The 20,399-nt window shown below is 35.3% G+C and overlaps 1 protein-coding gene across 2 annotated transcripts; it reads right to left on the reverse strand.

Moving 5' to 3' along the window:
• Positions 1 to 1,689: 1,689 nt before the first annotated feature.
• Positions 1,690 to 20,109, reverse strand: LOC106054452 (uncharacterized). 2 transcript variants are annotated; one of them, XM_056008707.1, is made up of 4 exons: positions 19,806 to 20,109; positions 14,949 to 15,076; positions 8,097 to 8,273; positions 1,690 to 3,756 (listed from the first exon to the last, which is right to left on the reverse strand). In XM_056008707.1, exons 2-4 carry the CDS (start codon positions 15,007 to 15,009, stop codon positions 3,431 to 3,433), a joined length of 564 nt encoding a protein of 187 aa, XP_055864682.1. In that variant the 5' UTR covers positions 15,010 to 15,076; positions 19,806 to 20,109; the 3' UTR covers positions 1,690 to 3,430. The 2 variants fall into 2 exon arrangements, with proteins under 2 accessions (XP_055864682.1, XP_055864681.1); XM_056008706.1 differs by having other exon boundaries at positions 19,727 to 20,109.
• Between the last annotated feature and the right edge of the window lie 290 nt (positions 20,110 to 20,399).

Below are 20,399 nucleotides of genomic sequence, written 5' to 3' on the forward strand. Positions count from 1 at the left end.
ACTTTTTGAAAGAAAAAAAGGTCCACAAGGCCCTCGATCGGAAAAAACTCAGTGGGCAGCCGTGGCAGCCTGAGTTAGTGGAGACCAATATCTCGTTGCCACGTCACAGGGCTGGGTACACACCTGCTATGACGATTTTTCTTTTTTATACGGACACGGGTTTTTATGATGTGAAGAAGAGTTGGTAATAGCTATGACGTAACAGTGTTTCCCAAACCTTTTCCTTAACGGAAAACTTAGCACATTGTGAGTATTTGGCGGAACACTTTGCTTATTTTTAGACATTTTTAGTGGTGGCCAACTAGTTAATTATTCCATTAGTTCGTGGAACACCTATTCGGGGCTTCGCGGAAAACTAGGGTTCCGCGAAACACAGTTTTGGAAAAACTGCTATACATAGATAAATATGTACATATGTTATGACATATGTTATAAGTTCATATCTTATGAAAAAAACAAACATTTTAATAGTATTAGACATAAATCAAACAATGCAATAGTAATATGGTATGCAAAATAAATATTTATATATAAAAGACATAAACATGCAAAATAAGACAAGATGAATTTCAATGTGTATAATGGATATTTTTTTCTTACCAATTTCAACATTTGAAGATTTTTATATAATCTTGAAAAAAATTGTAAATGAAGCATATTTTTATGGATTTTTTTTTTCAATTTTAATTTTTTAATTTATTTTCTCTGTTTGTGCAAAACAGACATTTGATGAATCATAATTTTAAATTTTGAATTATGGGATCAGGACGAAACATCAGGAAGTTCGAGCCAATCCTAGTCTCTGGGAGAAGGTTTTCCGTGCTGCCTTTAGGCGCTCAGCAAACAACTCTGCTCGAGTCGGGTGTTGAACCTCGAGCCCCCTTCGTAGGTAGCCAATTCAAGCCAAGTTCAAGCGCACTTAGCTTCTCGACCACAACACTATGACAAATATGGCAAAGTATGGATAACAGTCTTTGATACGTTTTTATATAAATAGTGTTTCGACAGTATCTACAAACACGCCATTGATATTGTGAAGGTTGAGCTTGATTTCGTTCCACCAGATCAGGAATTCAGTAGCACAACGAATGTCCTCTTCTGCATCAAGTTTGCTTCTGAATTTGGACTTCATAACTAACATGCTGGAAAACTTTGTGTTGCAAAGATTTGGTCTCGGAAATGGAAGGAGAAGGTGCAACACAATCTCAAATAGAACGGAATAGGAAATAGTTTGAATACCAAATAACGTTCAAGTTTAAATGTTACAACACGTTAGAATGAAAAAAACAAACAACTTCCAATGATGAATAGACCAAATTTGAATTTCCGGAGGGTCTTTGGGCAACCCCTGGCAATTTGTCATCCGACCCACTAAGGGGGTCGCGACCCACTGGTTTAGAACCCCTACAGTATGTATTAGATTGGGTGCCTAAGATATTAACGCTGTCCCATTGTGTGTAAATTAAAGTATTTGTTTTTAGATTATACACATGCGTTACAGTATATTTGTGCTTCGTATTAGTTGTCCTTTATTACCGGAAGTTAGTAGACCATTGTTTTATTTTTTAAAGTTTTTAGTCGTAGAGTGAGAGTGTAAAACTTGTTTCTATCGCGAGCAACAAACGGAAGTGCTTACAAAATTGACCCTGCAGTGCCAAAAAACAAAAGAGCATAAGACCTTTTGAAGAGTACAGTTTTCAAAAAAGTCCTTTATTTTGTACACCGAATACACACACACAAAACAGATATTTATAGTTTTTTTCCACCATGTATGAAAATATATTACTGCAAAGTATTTCATAGGTATAATACATGCGTTATTCATGTCAACATCAAAATGAAATTCACTTACGCTAAATTACAATTTTGGAATTACTCAATTAAATGAACTGGTAGGGTATCACATGGAGGCCCAGCTTTGAAGAACACTCTAGAATGGCTGTATCGTTCAAAGGGAGGTTATGAACATGAACACGTAGATCTTAAGGGTTCAAATGCTTCTTAAATACATCAACAATTATCTCCCTTACATCGCGGAAATTCGCATTAAACAAACGACTATCACAGTACATACTATCCTGTACCTCCTGTAGGACGGAAGGGGGATAACTGTGGGCAAGCCCCGGATTATTGTAACGACAGCCCGGCGTGCCTTCCACTCAACCAGGTAGCCACTTTTTCTTTTTTTAAGTACATAATATTTATACATGTTAAAAAGAATCAGGTAAACAAAACGTTTTGTATATGTTCTAAAATTATGACCAAAGGTAATACAATTGTTTAACGTTAAATGGTTAAAAGTTAAAATTAAATTTTTTTCCATTACTTTGTTGAACGGACTATGATTGAAGCCATAGCCAGCACCAACAATACACAATTCAATCCATGCAGTCTAAAGGTCAGATGATGTCAAATTAAGGTCATCTCTTTCTTTGGTTAACGAGCAGGGTGTCAAGTGGCCAGAACAACAACCAACCGCTTTTACTTTCACCAACTAAAGTCAGGTAGTTATTAGGGCTGGGTGGATTAATGGGCGTCCTAAAATCCTGAAATTCGAAATCCCAGTCTTCAGCTTCGAACCGAGGATCACAGGTTCGGATTCCAAGGGCTTCACCACTCAGCCACCGCGCCCCAGAGTACATAGTAATACACACAAAATGTCGTTTTAGGTGGTGGTATTCTCTTAACTTCCAGGCCATGACCAGGGAGCGCATCAGTCTGACTCGTGTCATGGTCTTACATTCTTACATGCTTGCGAGTCTTGGACGCTGACTGCAGAGCTAGAGAGGAGGATCCTAGCAATTAAGTCATTGGTTAATATGCATGACTGAATGCATGACGCGTAGGACGTAATCATCTTCTTTTTTGAAGTAACGTCTGTTTTATAAAAGATAAGACAATGAATCTGAGATGCTACAGAAGGATCCTAGATATCACATTTTAAGACCGCATCTCAAACCAAGCGATTAGAGACCCCACGATGACATGCTAACTATTGTAAAATAAAAACGAAAGCTAAAAACTGTGGCCATATTACAAGGTCTTCAGGGCTCGCAAATAACTTCCTTCAGGGAACAGTACCAGGAAAAAGAAGAAGAGGCAGAGAAAGCAGAAGAATAAAAAGTAAAGTAGCTATAATACATAAAACACTAAACCATAGGTTACAAATAGAAAAACAAAAGAGGCTCTATCCAAGGCAAAAGACAGAGAGGAATGGAGAAAGACGGTTGAAAAACTTGTGTGGTGCCCCAACGGTCCAACAGACTAAGGGATGGATGAAGGTGAAGGTGATTCTTCAAATTTATAAACATCGAAGGTTAAAACGGTAATAAAAAACTTTCCATGCTATCATATAGACACGTAATTCAATATACACAGACAACTACGTTAAGATTTCCATGTAGGTTTTACAACTCAATGAAGATCAGATCTAGTTTATAAAGTACAATGACGTCATGAAAGAAAGCAGACATAGAAACACTTCCGGCAGAAGGCAAAGTCCGAGGCAAGGGTTCTCCACATTGTCATAGAAGCCGTCTGAAGATATCGTAAAGTTGCACACCTTCTGGGGCTCCGGCTGCGGGCCGTTGCAGAAGTCCTCATCACAGAACCAGTAGCAGACGAGAAGGTTGGTGTCCTTCACGTAGGCACAGGTGGAAGCATTGTTCGCGCTGACGTTGTGAAATCGTGGACTGTCCAGGCCGATATCGAAAGTATGCCCGTCATGGCAGCCTCGATGAAACAATTGATTTTTACCTATAAAAACAAGCAGAAGAGAAACAAGAAAAAAATAAAAAATAAAAGCAAAAAAACAAAGCGTAATTTTGGATCCGTCAAATAATTAAATTTGTAAGGGATCTAGAATAACAATAAAATACCAGTTATAAAAATAAATAAAACAAGGTTACAAAGACAGTTTGTGAGGAAACATAAACTCAAAAATCGATCGGCCCCCGAAGTGGTCCACCCAGGCAGGTAAAAAGGCAGGTTTCAATATTTTCAGAAAGAATATCAGAATGAAATCTTATCAATGACAGAGAAGAATGGAGAAAGAAGGTTGACAAATCTTGTGTTATGCCCCAACGGTCCAGCAGACCAAAGAATAGGTGAAAGTGAATGTGAAGTTCGATGTGAACCTGGCCTAACTGGTGTCTTATAATGATTATCTAATTGATCTAATGTTTTGTATAAAGGGTCAACCTCTTATTCAAATAGTCAAGAATAAAAGACATTTCCGTAAAAAATAAAAAAAATTCCTTTAGTTAAAAATGTACCATTGCCATCTGACGGTGCTGCAGTTCACATGATAATATAAAAAACTACTTATTAATTGTTGTTTTAAACTATGTTCCACTTATATGCATACTAAATAGATTTTGGTCTCTTTAAAACAAAAGTAAACATTGTTTTTTTTTTGTAAATGTAGAAGTTAGTATGACAGAACTTACTTAACTTAGAAATACAATTGTAATAAAAAAGTTTTTGACAAAAAATCTAAAACAGTTTGCATATGTTAAAAATATAGTAAATAGTAATCTCCCTTACTAAAAAGCCTTATCCGTTTAAGATATAAGCCAAAATAATTAACTAACAATACTGAATTAATTAATTTTTTAATGTCAGGTAAAAGAAATAATTGTGCGAAATTTCAGCTTTATCCCAGATTGGGTGTCGGAGATATAATGTATGCAAACTTTTGGCTAAACAGATAGACACCTACAAAGAAAGACAGCCAAAGTGAGTTGATCTAAGCTTTGTAAAAATATTTAAAAAAGCTTGTATAAGGGGAAGCACCGCAAATCCTTGCCATATGTGTTCAATACTACAAGGCTTATCTCCATTTTCTGTAAATAAATAAAAGTAGTTAATTACCACTAATTGATTAACTGAATTGATAGCTTTTTTGGGATTGATTCGTGTATAGTCTTCCACTTTGAAAATTATGCAAAGTTTTAACTTGATCCGCGGAATGGGGAGATGGAGTTAAAAAAAACAACAACGCATACAAGGATCTACCGAGACGGACAGACAAACGGGCATAGTTGATATTAACTTTGTTAAAAAAAACAACATATAATGATTTTAAGATGAAGTTGGTAATAAATCTCTGTGGTCACGTTGACATTTATTAAAATTTAAAAAATACATGCTTGTCCAGGAAGATATATTAAACATCGCTTTCTATTAAATATAAAAAAAAATTAGCTAAGGGAGAAAATAAAGAAATAGAACAAATGAATATAGATTAAAGAAATGTTTCATCTGTATGTTTGTCATTGGTGGGGTTAGGTCTGAATGTCAAAAACGATCAATTGAATTTCGCTGTTACCAACTATGAGCTATAATTATAACGATAATTTTATTTTTTTAAGTTTAATTTCGCGTCTTATCTTATATATTACAGACGATACTTCAAAAAGGAAGATAATCACGTCGTATGCATTTCATGCGTCAATCTAGTCATGTATGTTAATCAATGACTCTGATAAGTCGTTGGTTTTCCTGACTGATTCAGGCAACCTCTCCCATTCTGTAATGACACTAGTGAAGAAGGAGCACTTGTACGAATTTGTTCTAGCGTATGAAATAAGAAATGTGCCTCGGTCTTTGTGTCTTTCTGAGTATTTCATTAAGTTTTTTGTTTCTTTTGTTGTTTCTATAGTTTAGTGATAGAGACAGAGAAAGAGAGCTAGAAAGAATGAGAGAGAGAGAGAGAGAGAGAGAGAGAGAGAGAGCTAGAAGGAATGAGAGAGAGAGAGACAGAGCTAGAAAGAATGAGAGAGAGAGAGAAAGAGAGCTAGAAGGAATGAGAGAGAGAGAGACAGAGAAAGAGAGCTAGAAAGAATGAGAGAGAGAGAGAAAGAGAGCTAGAAGGAATGAGAGAGAGAGAGAAAGAGAAAGAGAGCTAGAAAGAATAAGAGAGAGAGAGAGAGCTAGAAGGAATGAGAAAGAGAGAGACAGAGAAAGAGAGCTAGAAAGAATGAGAGAGAGAGAGAGAGAGAGAGAGCTAGAAGGAATGAGAGAGAGAGACAGAGAAAGAGAGCTAGAAAGAATGAGAGAGAGAGAGAAAGACAGCGAGAAGGAATGAGAGAGAGAGAGACAGAGAAAGAGAGCTAGAAAGAATGAGAGAGAGAGACAGAGAAAGAGAGCTAGAAAGATTGAGAGAGAGAGAGAGAGCTAGAAGGAATGAGAGGGAGATAGAGAGAGCTAGAAAGAATAAGAGAGAGAAAGAGCTAGAAGGAATGAGAAAGAGAGAGACAGAGAAAGAGAGCTAGAAAGAATTAGAGAGAGAGAGAGAGGGCTAGAAGGAATGAGAGAGGGAGAGAGACAGAGAAAGAGAGTTAGAAAGAATGAGAGAGAGAGAAAGAGAGCTAGAAGGAATGAGAGAGAGAGAGAGAGCTAGAAGGAATGAGAGAGAGAGACAGAGAAAGAGAGCTAGAAAGAATGAGAGAGAGAGAGAGAGCTAGAAGGAATGAGAGAGAGAGACAGAGAAAGAGAGCTAGAAAGAATGAGAGAGAGAGAAAGAGAGCTAGAAGGAATGAGAGAGAGAGAGAGAGAGAGAGAGAGAGAGCTAGAAGGAATGAGAGAGAGAGAGACAGAGAAAGAGAGCTAGAAAGAATGAGAGAGAGAGAGAAAGAGAGCTAGAAGGAATGAGAGAGAGAGAGACAGAGAAAGAGAGCTAGAAAGAATAAGAGAGAGAGAGAGCTAGAAGGAATGAGAAAGAGAGAGACAGAGAAAGAGAGCTAGAAAGAATGAGAGAGAGAGAGAAAGAGAGCTAGAAAGAATGAGAGAGAGAGAGAAAGAGAGCTAGAAGGAATGAGAGAGAGAGAGACAGAGAAAGAGAGCTAGAAAGAATAAGAGAGAGAGCTAGAAGGAATGAGAAAGAGAGAGACAGAGAAAGAGAGCTAGAAAGAATGAGAGAGAGAGAGAGAGAGCTAGAAGGAATGAGAGAGAGAGAGAGACAGAGAAAGAGAGCTAGAAAGAATAAGAGAGAGAGAGAGAGAGAGAGAGAGAGAGAGCTAGAAGGAATGAGAGAGAGAGACAGAGAAAGAGAGCTAGAAAGAATGAGAGAGAGAGAGAAAGAGAGCTAGAAGGAATGAGAGAGAGAGAGACAGAGAAAGAGAGCTAGAAAGAATGAGAGAGAGAGACAGAGAAAGAGAGCTAGAAAGATTGAGAGAGAGAGAGAGAGAGAGCTAGAAGGAATGAGAGGGAGATAGAGAGAGCTAGAAAGAATAAGAGAGAGAGAGAGCTAGAAGGAATGAGAAAGAGAGAGACAGAGAAAGAGAGCTAGAAAGAATTAGAGAGAGAGAGAGAGGGCTAGAAGGAATGAGAGAGGGAGAGAGACAGAGAAAGAGAGTTAGAAAGAATGAGAGAGAGAGAAAGAGAGTTAGAAGGAATGAGAGAGAGAGAGACAGAGAAAGAGAGCTAGAAAGAAGGAGAGAGAGAGAGAGCTAGAAGAAATGAGAGAGAGAGAAAGAGAGCTAGAAGGAATGAGAGAGAGAGAGAGAGAGAGAGAGAGAGAGAGCTAGAAGGAATGAGAGAGAGAGAGACAGAGAAAGAGAGCTAGAAAGAATGAGAGAGAGAGAGAGAAAGAGAGCTAGAAGGAATGAGAGAGAGAGAGACAGAGAAAGAGAGCTAGAAAGAATAAGAGAGAGAGAGAGCTAGAAGGAATGAGAAAGAGAGAGACAGAGAAAGAGAGCTAGAAAGAATTAGAGAGAGAGAGAGAGAGGGCTAGAAGGAATGAGAGAGGGAGAGAGACAGAGAAAGAGAGTTAGAAAGAATGAGAGAGAGAGAAAGAGAGCTAGAAGGAATGAGAGAGAGAGAGAGACAGAGAAAGAGAGCTAGAAAGAATGAGAGAGAGAGAGAGAGCTAGAAGGAATGAGAGAGAGAGACAGAGAAAGAGAGCTAGAAAGAATGAGAGAGAGAGAAAGAGAGCTAGAAGGAATGAGAGAGAGAGACAGAGAAAGAGAGCTAGAAAGAATGAGAGAGAGAGACAGAGAAAGAGAGCTAGAAAGATTGAGAGAGAGAGAGAGAGCTAGAAGGAATGAGAGGGAGATAGAGAGAAAGAATGAGAGAGAGAGAGAGATGTAACCTACCGTTTGTCTCAGTAGTTTGTATCATGCACAGGGCCCAGTCAGGGTTGCTTGCCGTGCAGTCCTTGGCGTAATGATACCAGGTTGGGATTCCCAGGGAAGCATTGACCAATCCTGCTATGTCCCGTGCGCAGTGGCCTGTATCCGTGGTTTCAGCGCACTGGAAGCACTTAAGGCTTTCTGGGAAAGGAAAGATGAATCTATTACATTCATGTTAAACAAATCAAGACGTTTAAGGCATAGTCTACTACACATTAAGAGCGAATCCAGAATTGTTGTCGGGTGCGATTATATAAATACATAACCGGTTATAATCTTCTTGTCTTGATCTTGGGTGAAGTTTTGGTTTTCTGGAGAAATTTCTTGCAGTTTTGGCTATTGTTAAGATAACTGGAATCTTGTTCAAAATTACCAGTTCGTTGAGGAGGGGGAGTGTCGTAGTTACCCCTCTTTCCTCTGTAGGCGATGACATCATTTGCACTATTTATATTTGTGCAGTATTTTTTTCCCTTCAAGCTTCGACATGATTTTGATGTGACGTCATTTTTGTTCTTTCTTGAACGTTTGATGGATTTTACGCCATCTTGTACCTTGAGAGTCAAGCTGCACTTTTGTGGTCCTGAATTTGTCCTTTGCTTTACGTTACTGGACAGCCTTAGCGATTGCCTTGTATCTATTCCTAGTAGGACTATTTTGACCCCTGTTTAGGATGAGTTTTATTTCATATTGTAAAGATTATATTCATATGGATTCGTTCGCATTTGTATTTGTAGTTTTAGATTAGAAGTTAGAAGAATCTCTGTTATTTGTTTTTATAGGGTTTCAGTATTGGAGTGACATATAGATACTATGGTATCTGGAGTTGCCCTGAGTATTGTTGTTGTCAATTTTATCCTTAATATTGTTGGAAGATTCTCTTGCATGCTACTTATCAAGAATTGATGGTTATAGAAATTTGAACAGAATCTGTAACAGAGATGAATCTTTGTCTTGAGTTGGAAAACTGTTGTTGACGTCAATATTATATTATAATAATATTAAATGCTATTTAAGTAATTAATTGGACTGAAATTATGATTTATTGTATATATAGTTCGTCCATCGTGGTTCGATGATGACCACTTTTCATCCAGGGGGCTGAGGGCTTTGTACTGGTGTTTTATGCCACCTCATGTGGCTGGTGAGATCTATGTAAACCGGGAATGTTAGGTTGCTTTTCTTCTGCCAGCGTGGTTCTCTTTTTCACAGCAACCTGTGCGCCAGTTTTCACAGCGCTACACCATGATGCTCTGTCATATGCCTCTGTTTTCCAGGTGGCTGGGTCTATGCTGAACGCCTTCAGAGAAGCTTTGAGGGTGTCCCTGAAGCGCTTTCTTTGACCACCTTACGATCGCTTTCCTTCGCTTAGTTGGCCATTCAAGAGTCGTTTAGGTATGCGGTGGGATAGGTGTTAAGGGAGGATTTATTGTAATTACTAATCATTCACATTAGTAACTTTTCATTGCATAAATATCATTGTATTAAATTCATAATTTAATTTTAAATCATCAAACTTATCGTGTATTAATTTATGTACAACTGAGTGTGTATGGTGTGTCTGTTAGGCTGAACTTCGGAACTGATATAATTATCAAGCAAAAAGAAAATATAATTATTTTTAACAAACACACATTTTGCCAATAAAATTACACTTTACTACCTAGAACAAACACACACATTGCCAATAAAATTACACTTTAATATCTAGACAGTTTAATATCTATTAATAAATAATCAAAGTCCAGTATGATGTTATCGTTTCTATAGAAATATATTTTACTGACTTTAGTCTATATAAATATAAAGTTCATAAACGTTTAGAGCAGTGTTTCTTAAATTATTATTGAAGACGCCCCTTCCCCTCAGGTAGAACATTTTATTTCGCGTTGTCCCCTACCCTTTTGACAACTAGGGGCCTGAGGAAAGCTTAAAAGGCATTGAGTGCAGTGTTTTTTTTTTTTTTTTAAATGCTACATTTTTGGAAAAAAAAAGAAAATGTTCCAAACATGACTAATACACAAATTTATTATTCAAGTACCAATGAACCTATAGTAACATATTTGGTATCAAAGTAAAGTTAAATGAATAGAGAATATGAAAATGTTAACATCATTCTATTTAAATATAAGATACAAATTATAATCTAAATAATATGACCCTAAAAAAAATGGATGCCAGCTTTAGAACTTCTGAGACCTTTGTACTACTGTTGAAACATCATATTAGACTATTGACATCTTTTTAAAAAAGAAATGTGATAAAACAGTCAATAAAAGATGATGAATCACTGATTATATTATTATTTTTACATGGCTTTTTAGTCAGAAAAGGGAAAATAATATTGCACTATTTCTACCAATAACAATAGACACAAGTTCTAAATCTATCAATCAAATGTACACAAATATTATGTACATTTGAATCAATGGGATATAGATCTAGATTTGTCTTCTTTTTATTTGCCTAGAACATCTTTCATTCTAATACTAGACCAGTGCAAGACATAGGTTAGCGAGAGAGCAAAGCCTAAATCTCTAACTAGCTGATGGACAATAAAAATTCTAATTCATTATACCTAAGATTTAGACCTAGATCATTATTACTATTCCTTTGTAAATAAATTATGGATCTAGAATAGTTTTATATTTCACTTCTATTTAGTAGTACTTTTGGAGTACTTTCAAGACAGAGTGCAACTTGAACCTGTATAAGTAGGCCGATAGTCATGGTGATGATTTTTACCATTAAACAATACTAAATAACAATTGCTACTAAATATACCAAGACAAAGCCCAGCATGGTGGATGAATATTGGATTTAGATCTACCATTTCTGTTGTTTTCATTTATCTTAGGCTTAGATCTATAGGGATCTACCCAGGTGTAAAGATAAAAGCATAGATCTAGTCAACCTTTATCTACATTCCAGACCTAGCCTATGCCTAAGCACAATACTAGATCTAAATCTAAATGCTAATAATGTCCAAGTCTGCTTCATCCTATGCTAAATGTAGATCAAGATCTAAATCTTCATTATTACTATTCATAGAAGTATAAACAATTATAAAGCTTCCTTAGTTGTAAAAATTGAGGGTGTGTCTTGCCAGTCTTGGACAAGCATACCAAGCATAGCCATGATGTTGTAGATGTTTACAGATAAACAATACTAAAAAAAAAAAAGAAAATGGGCAAAAAATGCCCACAGTGGATGATTATTTGATGTAGATCTACCATTACCTTTCTTTTTATTTATCATACTATAATAACTATAGGCTTAGATCTAAAGATATATCTAGATCTAGATCCTAAATCTAGAGATAAAAGCTTTAGATCTAGTCAATCTCGATCTACACCTTACCTATCCCCCCCTATTGACAATAATAGATTTAGATCTAAATACTATATTAATATAGATATAAATTATAATTTATAAATACGCTAAATTTAGAGTCTTAGAGACATTAGACATGATTAGAGTACTTAGACCTACCTGCGTAACCTGGATCTAAAAATACTAATATTACTAATAGTAATATAGACTGTTTTATTATAGTAATATTATATACTAATATTAATATAGACTACTACTAAGTCTAATGATAATAATATATCTAATCCTAGATCAAATTCTTCATTATTACTATTTATTTGTGATAAATTTTAGAATAATTATAAAGTTTCTTCAGTAGTAAACACTGTGGGTGTGTCTTGGACTAGCGTAGTCATGTCGACATTTTTTACATCGTAAAAAAAGTAAAAATAAATGTCTGAATGAAGCCAAAAGCTTCTAATTTCTAGATCTATGTAAACAAAGGATGAAGAACTCTTTTATACAGTAAAAATAGTTCCACTGTTGTTAGTTAAAAAGTTTATTTTAAAATTGCAACGAAACAAAGGTAGGGTATGAACGTCTATGGGATAGACGCTCCGCACTCAATGAGTTAAACTTCCCAGAGAGTTGCGGCACAGAGCTACAGTGCAAAAGAGTACTAGCATTCTGAGCTGCAGGAATGAACCATCTTTGGCGTCTTAAGACTAATGCCACTTTCTTGATCCTTATTGGAAATTTGCTGTGATCACACGGGCTTTTTTTTTTACAAAGCTTATTTGAACTCGTTATCTGTTTGGTATAAAATGTGTGCACATTATTTCTCCCACACCCATTCTCGGATCAAGCTGACACATTTCAAGCTTATTCAATGGCAAAAAGTAGACATAAATCAATAAAATAGAAGTACTGGTAATTAAGTATTTCGTTTGATACCAACAATGGAAATACATTCTTCAGTATAGAGTAGCAGAGACAGACTCGGCTAAATATGTAGGGTTTCGTTCTTGTAATTTCTCCCACACCCAATTTTCGGATGAAGTAGAAACTTTAATTTCAATTAGTTATTGTGCCTTATGAAACGTAAATAAATGTAAGAAACTTTATCAATTAATTATTGGTAATAATTTGATATCTAATAAGGGAAATAACTTATACATCATTGAAAGATGTAGACATAGTTGTAAGTACGGAGTTCTTTTGCTTAGAGAAACTTTGTTTTTTTTTTAATTGACATTTTTTTATATGCTTGTGAGTCTTGGAAGCTGACTGCAGAGCTAGAGAGGAGGATCCTAGCAATGGAACTGAGATGCTACAGAAGAATCCTAGGAATGACCGCATCTCAAACCAAGAGATTAGACCCCACGATGACCTGCTAACTATTGTAAAAACAAAACGCAAGCTAAAGATCTAAGTGATAGATAAAGGTAATCTGCTTTACATATATAGTTTTTAAAAAAATATTTCTTTTTTTTCTTCCAAATTTATCCCGTATGAAGTAGAGAAATAATGTTATGGCCAATATTAATATATTAATACAAATACAAAATAGAGCAGTGAGATTTATAACAAACGAATATTCCAATTAGATTAGAGTAACACCATTAGTAAAATCACTAAACCTAGAGACACTCTGGGACAGACGAATAAAAAGAAAAGTAGCTATTATACATTAAACACTATACATAATTAACTGGGCCCATACATGCGTTGATATGTATAGGATATTCCGAATAATCCAAACTGTAAAAAGCAATTTTCTATTCATTAAATACAAAATGTTAAACTTTTAATCTTGGTAATTGCGTTTATGTTTTTCGTTTTGCTCAGAAATAATAATCTCTAATACTAAATTTTGTCTAACATTATATGATTGCAGTTAGAACCATTATAATGATGAATAACCTGTCTATGACGAATTTGTTAAATTGCTAAACTTAGATATAACCAGTTTATTGCTAAAATTATCCTCAATATTTTGACTACATGTTCCTTTCTTGTACGCGTGTTGATTCTTACAGTCCTTCATCTCTCAGTGTGAACTGGTTTGGGGGGGGGGGGGGGAGGGGGGGAATAGCTTGACGCATTCACGCAATTTATCGCCAGATCAGACTTAAAGGAAGTGTGTAAGTTTTTACTCCAGAGGCTAGTGTGTGACACATGATATAACAAAGTATTGTGTTTGTCTTGACTGGGTAGTCAGTGTTTTGTAACCAGGGACACCTAGATTTGGTGAGAAACTATAGAGGCTTCACTAGAGCTAGATCATCATCATCATCATCATCAAACTCCATTTGGGTGAGGGCTTGAGAGGCTCAAATCCTCTCTTGCAAAAGCCCTGGACAGAAACCCTGCTGTCTTGCGTAGTGCATCAATGTCGCCATACAGGTCGAGAATTTTGGGTTTCCCAGACCTGTCGAGACGGAGATAAGCAAGTCTGGGGCTAGATAGAATAACTCCTGGTAACATCATAGCTAACACATAAACCTTAGTTAGATATCTAGCTAAGATAAAACATTGGTAAGAAAGCTCAAAAGATTTTAATTTTACATAAACGCCATTTCATTGTGCCTCGAGTCCATCCGTTTACTATTACTATGAGGATACAGGATCACAGAACAGACACATGAACCTTTTTTTTATTATATAAATCTATCATTGAATGAGCTCTAACTAACATATATATATATGGCTCCTTTTGTCTCGAAAGGCAATGGATGCGCCCAAATGAGTCACTGGTTTTGGCTTAATCTTGAGTCGGGGCAGAATCTGGTTTGGCTAAATCATGCCAATTCTAGAACGGCAGACTTTGCCACAATTCGTACATGTGTATGCCTCTGATTTAGGGCTAGCGGACAGGGCAGCTTTCTTTTTTTTCCCTCTTGATTAAGGGCCGCTTCAATTCTTTTGTTCTCAGCAAGGGTTGTCCCAGCACGCACAGTCTGTCTCCATGCACTCCGGTCTTTGGCTATGTTTTCCCACATACTTTCGCTGATGCCTGTGGCTCTCATGTCTCGCTTGCAGACATCTCTATATGTTAGTCTTGGGCGGCCTTTGGGTCTGACTCCTTCCACAAGCTCAGCATATAAGATATCTTTCGGGATTCTACCATCTGGCATGCGGGATATATATATACATATATATATATATATATATATATATATATATATATATATGGTGGTATTGTTTTATACTGTTTGCTTCAATTTAGAGCGGTGACCTATAAAGGGGACTAATTCAGCTTATACCACCACTTCAGTCAAGAACAATTACTTTCCCTTGTTCAAGCTACCTAACAAAATAATTAATTGCCAATAGATAATTGGCTAATTTTTTTTTATTGATTCTTGTGTTGTCAGGTAAAAGAAATAATTGGGCAAAATTTCATCTTGATCCGAGAATTGGTATCGGTGAAATAACGTGTACAAACTTTTTACCAGACAGAGTTGATATAGGTTTTGTAAAAAGGCTAATATTTTTAGTACTCACCATTAGGTCCCAGCAGTAGTGCTATCACAAGTCCAAAGAGAAGTAATCGAATCTCGTCCATTCTTCAATGTCTTCCAAACTTTCAGGAGAGTTCATGCATTGATCATTTAGACATATACCAGCTTTAGCTTTGATAAGAAGTATAGCTTATAAAATAATACTTTGACTTACATGACCTATTATGAACTATTATGTTATACTTATGTTCACAAATATTTTCAATAGTAACAATAAATCAAAAACTCAATGCTTGCTAAATTTACTGGGCAAGGTGTAACAGCATTTAATCAAGACCAATCGTTTAGACCACTAGCTCGTTGCCACGTTATAGGTCTGGCATCACGACCTGTGACGTGGCGATGAGATATTGTTCTAAGTTGCCCACAGGCTGTGACGTCTCAAGCCAGTGTTCAGGCCTTCTATAAAGATCGGTATATATTAAAAGCACGTTTAGCGTTTTCTGCTTGCAATCTACTCATTTAGAACAAATTATTTGCGACACTATAGTGGACTTGTATTAGAGGATGTGAGCTTTATCTTGTTCAATTCTTTAAAGTTCTATCACTAGTGATATTTTATTTACTATCATTGGACTCAACTTGATTAGCATCTATAGATAAATGGACACTGAACTATATAGTGATGGGAACTAAACTAATTTTTTTTAGTTAAACTAAAACTAAGTTTGAACTAAAAAAAAGTAATTAAACTTTTAGTTAATCACAAATTTTACTAACTATTTTGACCTTTTTTAAGGACAAACAGCCAAACATGAAAAATATAAAGCACAACCAATCTCTTTAGCAAAATGTAATAAACATTTATTTGTGCACATGAAAAAAGATTTTAATGTCTTTAATGGGATAGATGTAGATCTTAATAGAATCACTAGAATGATACTATTATAGAAAGAAATTAGAAGTCATTGTCCAAGTTCTAATATAAGTTACCTTTAGAAGTAATGATAAAACTGCATGTTGACTCTAACTAACTCTAGATTCTAGAATATTCTGGATCTAATATCTTCCACAAACGAAATGATCAGAAATATAATCTGGATCTAGAATTAGATCTAGCTACTAGACCTAGATCAAATAATTAATATTTTAATATAAAAATAATCAAAGAAATACTAGTTACTACTACTACTACTAGATCTAAAATCTAGATAGAGTCTAGTAGATATCTTAGTAACTCTAGATCTAGAGATTTTAGATTATTATAATTATGATTATAACTAGATATGAGTATTTAGATCTATATACTCTAGTAGATAATAGTAGATCTAAATCTAATAAATCTAGATAGTAGATATAAGTATAATTATAATAGAAGTAGATGTAGATCTAGTCTAGATTTAGTATTAGATCTAGTATAGTGACGACTATTATTAGTATTATAGTCATTATAGATAGTTCTATCATCTATGCATCTTAGGTCTTATTATATAGTATAATAAGTAATCTAAATATATCTAGATCTAATCTAGACTCTAATTCTAGAATAGTAGAATCTCTAAACTAATAGATCTAGTCTAATAAAGTAAAGTAATATAGATTTCAATTAATAGATTTATATTATTGACTTATAATTTTAAATTTACATCTAGATCTAAGACAAAGTCGACTAAGACTCTACTTAAGACTAAGAGACTAAAATAATGAAATATAGACTATTATGACTATGTATAGATCTAATAGTATTAATAGACTAATACTAATAGATTAGACGCCACTAGACTGTAACTCTAGACACTCTAGTAATAATCTAGTAAAAAGTTTTAAAATAAAGAGAGTCGACATTTCTTTAATACAGGAACACACTGGTGTTTAATAAAAAGCAGCAAAATGTAGATCTATAGAAGCAAGGAATTAATCAGGATTTATCAAGCAGCGAAACTTGCTAGAAATATAATGAACACGTTTATTTTTCTCGCCTTTCAAATAGTCTGCCTTGAATTGGCGGGAATAGCGACCGGGTAAAGGTCAAAAGGCTTTCTAGTGACCTGTGCACCCTCTAGTTTATTCTCTTCTCTATTATTCATCATATATATTCTCCAAATTACATAGATCTAAATATTTATTGGTATGTATGTTAAAAAAGTTTGTAAAATTTGTAATTAAACTTTTTAGTTTGTAACTAAAAAAAATAATTAAACTAGGATTTTAACTAAACTTTTTTTTTTTAATTAAACTTTGGCCTTAACTATTTTTTTAGTTAACTTTTGCCCATCACTAAAACTATATAGAAAATAGACGGTCAATTATGGACAATGTGTAAACACTATATAGACAAATAGACACTATGTAGACAAATAGACACTATGTAGACAAATAGACACTATGTAGACAAATAGACACTATGTAGACAAATAGACACTATATAGACAAATAGACACTATGTAGACAAATAGACACTATGTAGACAAAGGACGTAATACAGATATAATGATTATGTAGAGTGTAAACAAACGGACCCTATTTTAGACAATGACTATACATGGACAATATATGGACGCTAGAAAACAAATGACCCTATATTGGACAAAGACTATACATAGACGATATATGGACGCTAGAAAACAAATGGACACTATATTGGACAATGACTATACATGGACAATATATGGACGCTAGAAAACAAATGGACCCTAAATTAGACAATGACTATACATAGACGATATATGGACGCTAGAAAACAAATGGACACTATATTGGACAATGACTATACATGGACAATATATGGACGCTAGAAAACAAATGGACCCTAAATTAGACAATGACTATACTTTGTGTTATGTCACGATTAGGAATTAGTTATTTGTTACATAGAAAGGGAAAGGTTTGACTTAGAGACAATGACGCGACTAATAAAAACAAGACTCGGATTTTAAGAAGAATAGCGAAATGTAAACATACTACTTTTAAAAGCTTTCTAGAGAGGCTGTTTTATTGACGTATAGATTTAGCTTGACATTCGACGGTCCCTTTTGTTATTATTCAACTTCTTATTCGACATTCGCTGTCAGCGTCGACTAACTTATACTGTTGGCCTCTCGTTATTGAATTTCGTTATTTGAGAGTTACCTCCGTTTGACTTATCTGCATAACAATGGACACTATGTTGACACTATGTAGACAAAAAGACAGTATGTCTTACATAGACTATACATGGTAAATGTGTGGACAAGCAGAAACCTTGTATAGTAGGGATGCCCAACCTATTTTGACCTGCGGGCCATTTTAATTTCCGACCCTTGAATCCCGGGCCAAATGACCGAAAAGATACAAAAGAAATAAAATTTACCTGAAACTATTTTTCGGAAAAAAAAACATGGATCTAGCACTTAGGTTTGAAGTTTATCATCAGAAAATAACTTCATTTCTTTATTTAAAATGTATGGAAAAATGTAGCTAGCTTTACCACCGACTCTTTTTTTTTGTCTCTTTTTGGTAAACATTCCCATTTTTATTTCAAAATGCTGTTTAACTGTTGTTTTATAAAACATCGACACTACACTTTTTGCCTAGGTTTAGGCGGGCCGGATGGAACCACGTTGCGGGCCGGATCTGGCCCGCGGGCCGTATTTTGGGCATCACTGATGTATAGAAAAGGACCTATATATAGATAAATTAATGTAGAAAAAAAAAGATATCTTTTGAGGAGTCTCACTATTAACTAAATAATGTACATGATTCTAAAAATGTCACCGTTGGTGTTGCCAACTAAAGAGCTTAGTAAATAGGAATCTGCTTTGCTAATGAAAGTTCACAAAAACTATCTTATAACTTGAAAGAAAACATAGCTTAGCAACATTTCTGTAATCTGAAAAAAAATGCTAGCTATTTAAAATTGTACACCATTAATGAAAATCTCTAGTATAGACAACAAGACGTCATATAGATAATACAGCGCTATTTAGACACCACGGCGCTATTTAGACAAGACGCTATTTAGACAACAAGACGTCATATAGACAACACAGCGCTATTTAGACACCACGGCGCTATTTATACAAGACGCTATTTAGACAAGACGCTATTTAGACAACAATACTTTATATAGACAACACAGCGCTATTTAGACACCACGGCGCTATTTATACAAGACGCTATTTAGACAAGACGCTATTTAGACAACAAGACGCTATTTAGACAACAAGACGCTATTTAGACAACAAGACGTCATATAGACAACACAGCGCTATTTAGACACCACGGCGCTATTTAGACAACAAGACGTCATAAAGACAACACAGCGCTATTTAGACACCACGGCGCTATTTATACAAGACGCTATTTAGACAACAAGACGCTATTTAGACAACAAGACGCTATTTAGACACCACGGCGCTATTTATACAAGACGCTATTTAGACAAGACGCTATTTAGACAACAAGACGCTATTTAGACAACAAGACGTCATATAGACAACACAGCGCTATTTAGACACCACGGCGCTATTTATACAAGACGCTATTTAGACAACAAGACGTCATATAGACAACACAGCGCTATTTAGACACCACGGCGCTATTTATACAAGACGCTATTTATACAAGACGCTATTTAGACAACAAGACGCTATTTAGACAACAAGACGCTATTTAGACAACAATACCTTATATAGACAACAAGACGCCATTTAAACAACAAGACGCTATTTAGACTACAAGACGCTATTTAGACAAATGAGAAGTATGTAAAATCTCCGATGTTTTTGAATTTCTTCCGATTGCAAATTTTTAAAATTTTATCGTTTAATACTTTTTTTTTACCTTGTTGTTAAAAAATGTTAATCAAGTATTTCTGTCAATAAAAGGCGTGTTTGAAGTCAGTTCATTGTTAATCACTTACTAATTGCTATAGTTGGATGCGGTAATTCATAAAACACTTTTAAAGTAGCATTAAGTAAACTTTCACTGTAACAGAACCGCGAGCAGACGAAATTAATGACAACACTTTTGAAAACAACACAAAAACTGATATTGAAATATCCGTTATTCCGTGGTCAAAACCATGGTTTGAACGACAGTTCCGAACGGAGTCCTTCTGTCGTAATTGTCATGAGAATTAAATTGGACAACCAACAAAATGTTTGATAAAAAAAATGCAATAACTTTATCACCAAATCCCTAATCAAGTGTGCACAGAAGCGTGTGTGTGTGTGTGTTGTGTGACTGAGGGTGTGTGTCATAGATTACTTCAGCTGTGTAGCACTCTAAAAGATAACAAACTTTGAGTCGAGCTACACGATGTGTCATAATGTGTCAGCGCTATCAACTTCTGAGCACACAAGTCTCAGATACGAACGATATGCACGCCAATCCTTGATGGAGATTCTGTCCATGGCAAAAGACCGAGAGAAATGGAGAACAAGGTTCAACTGCTCTTGTGTGGTGCCCCAAAAGTCCAAATGATAGGTTAAGTTGAATTATGACGATTAGTTTG

Source organism: Biomphalaria glabrata, chromosome 13 (genome assembly GCF_947242115.1).
Source record: "Biomphalaria glabrata chromosome 13, xgBioGlab47.1, whole genome shotgun sequence".
In the NCBI taxonomy this organism is placed as follows: Eukaryota; Metazoa; Mollusca; class Gastropoda; family Planorbidae; genus Biomphalaria; species Biomphalaria glabrata.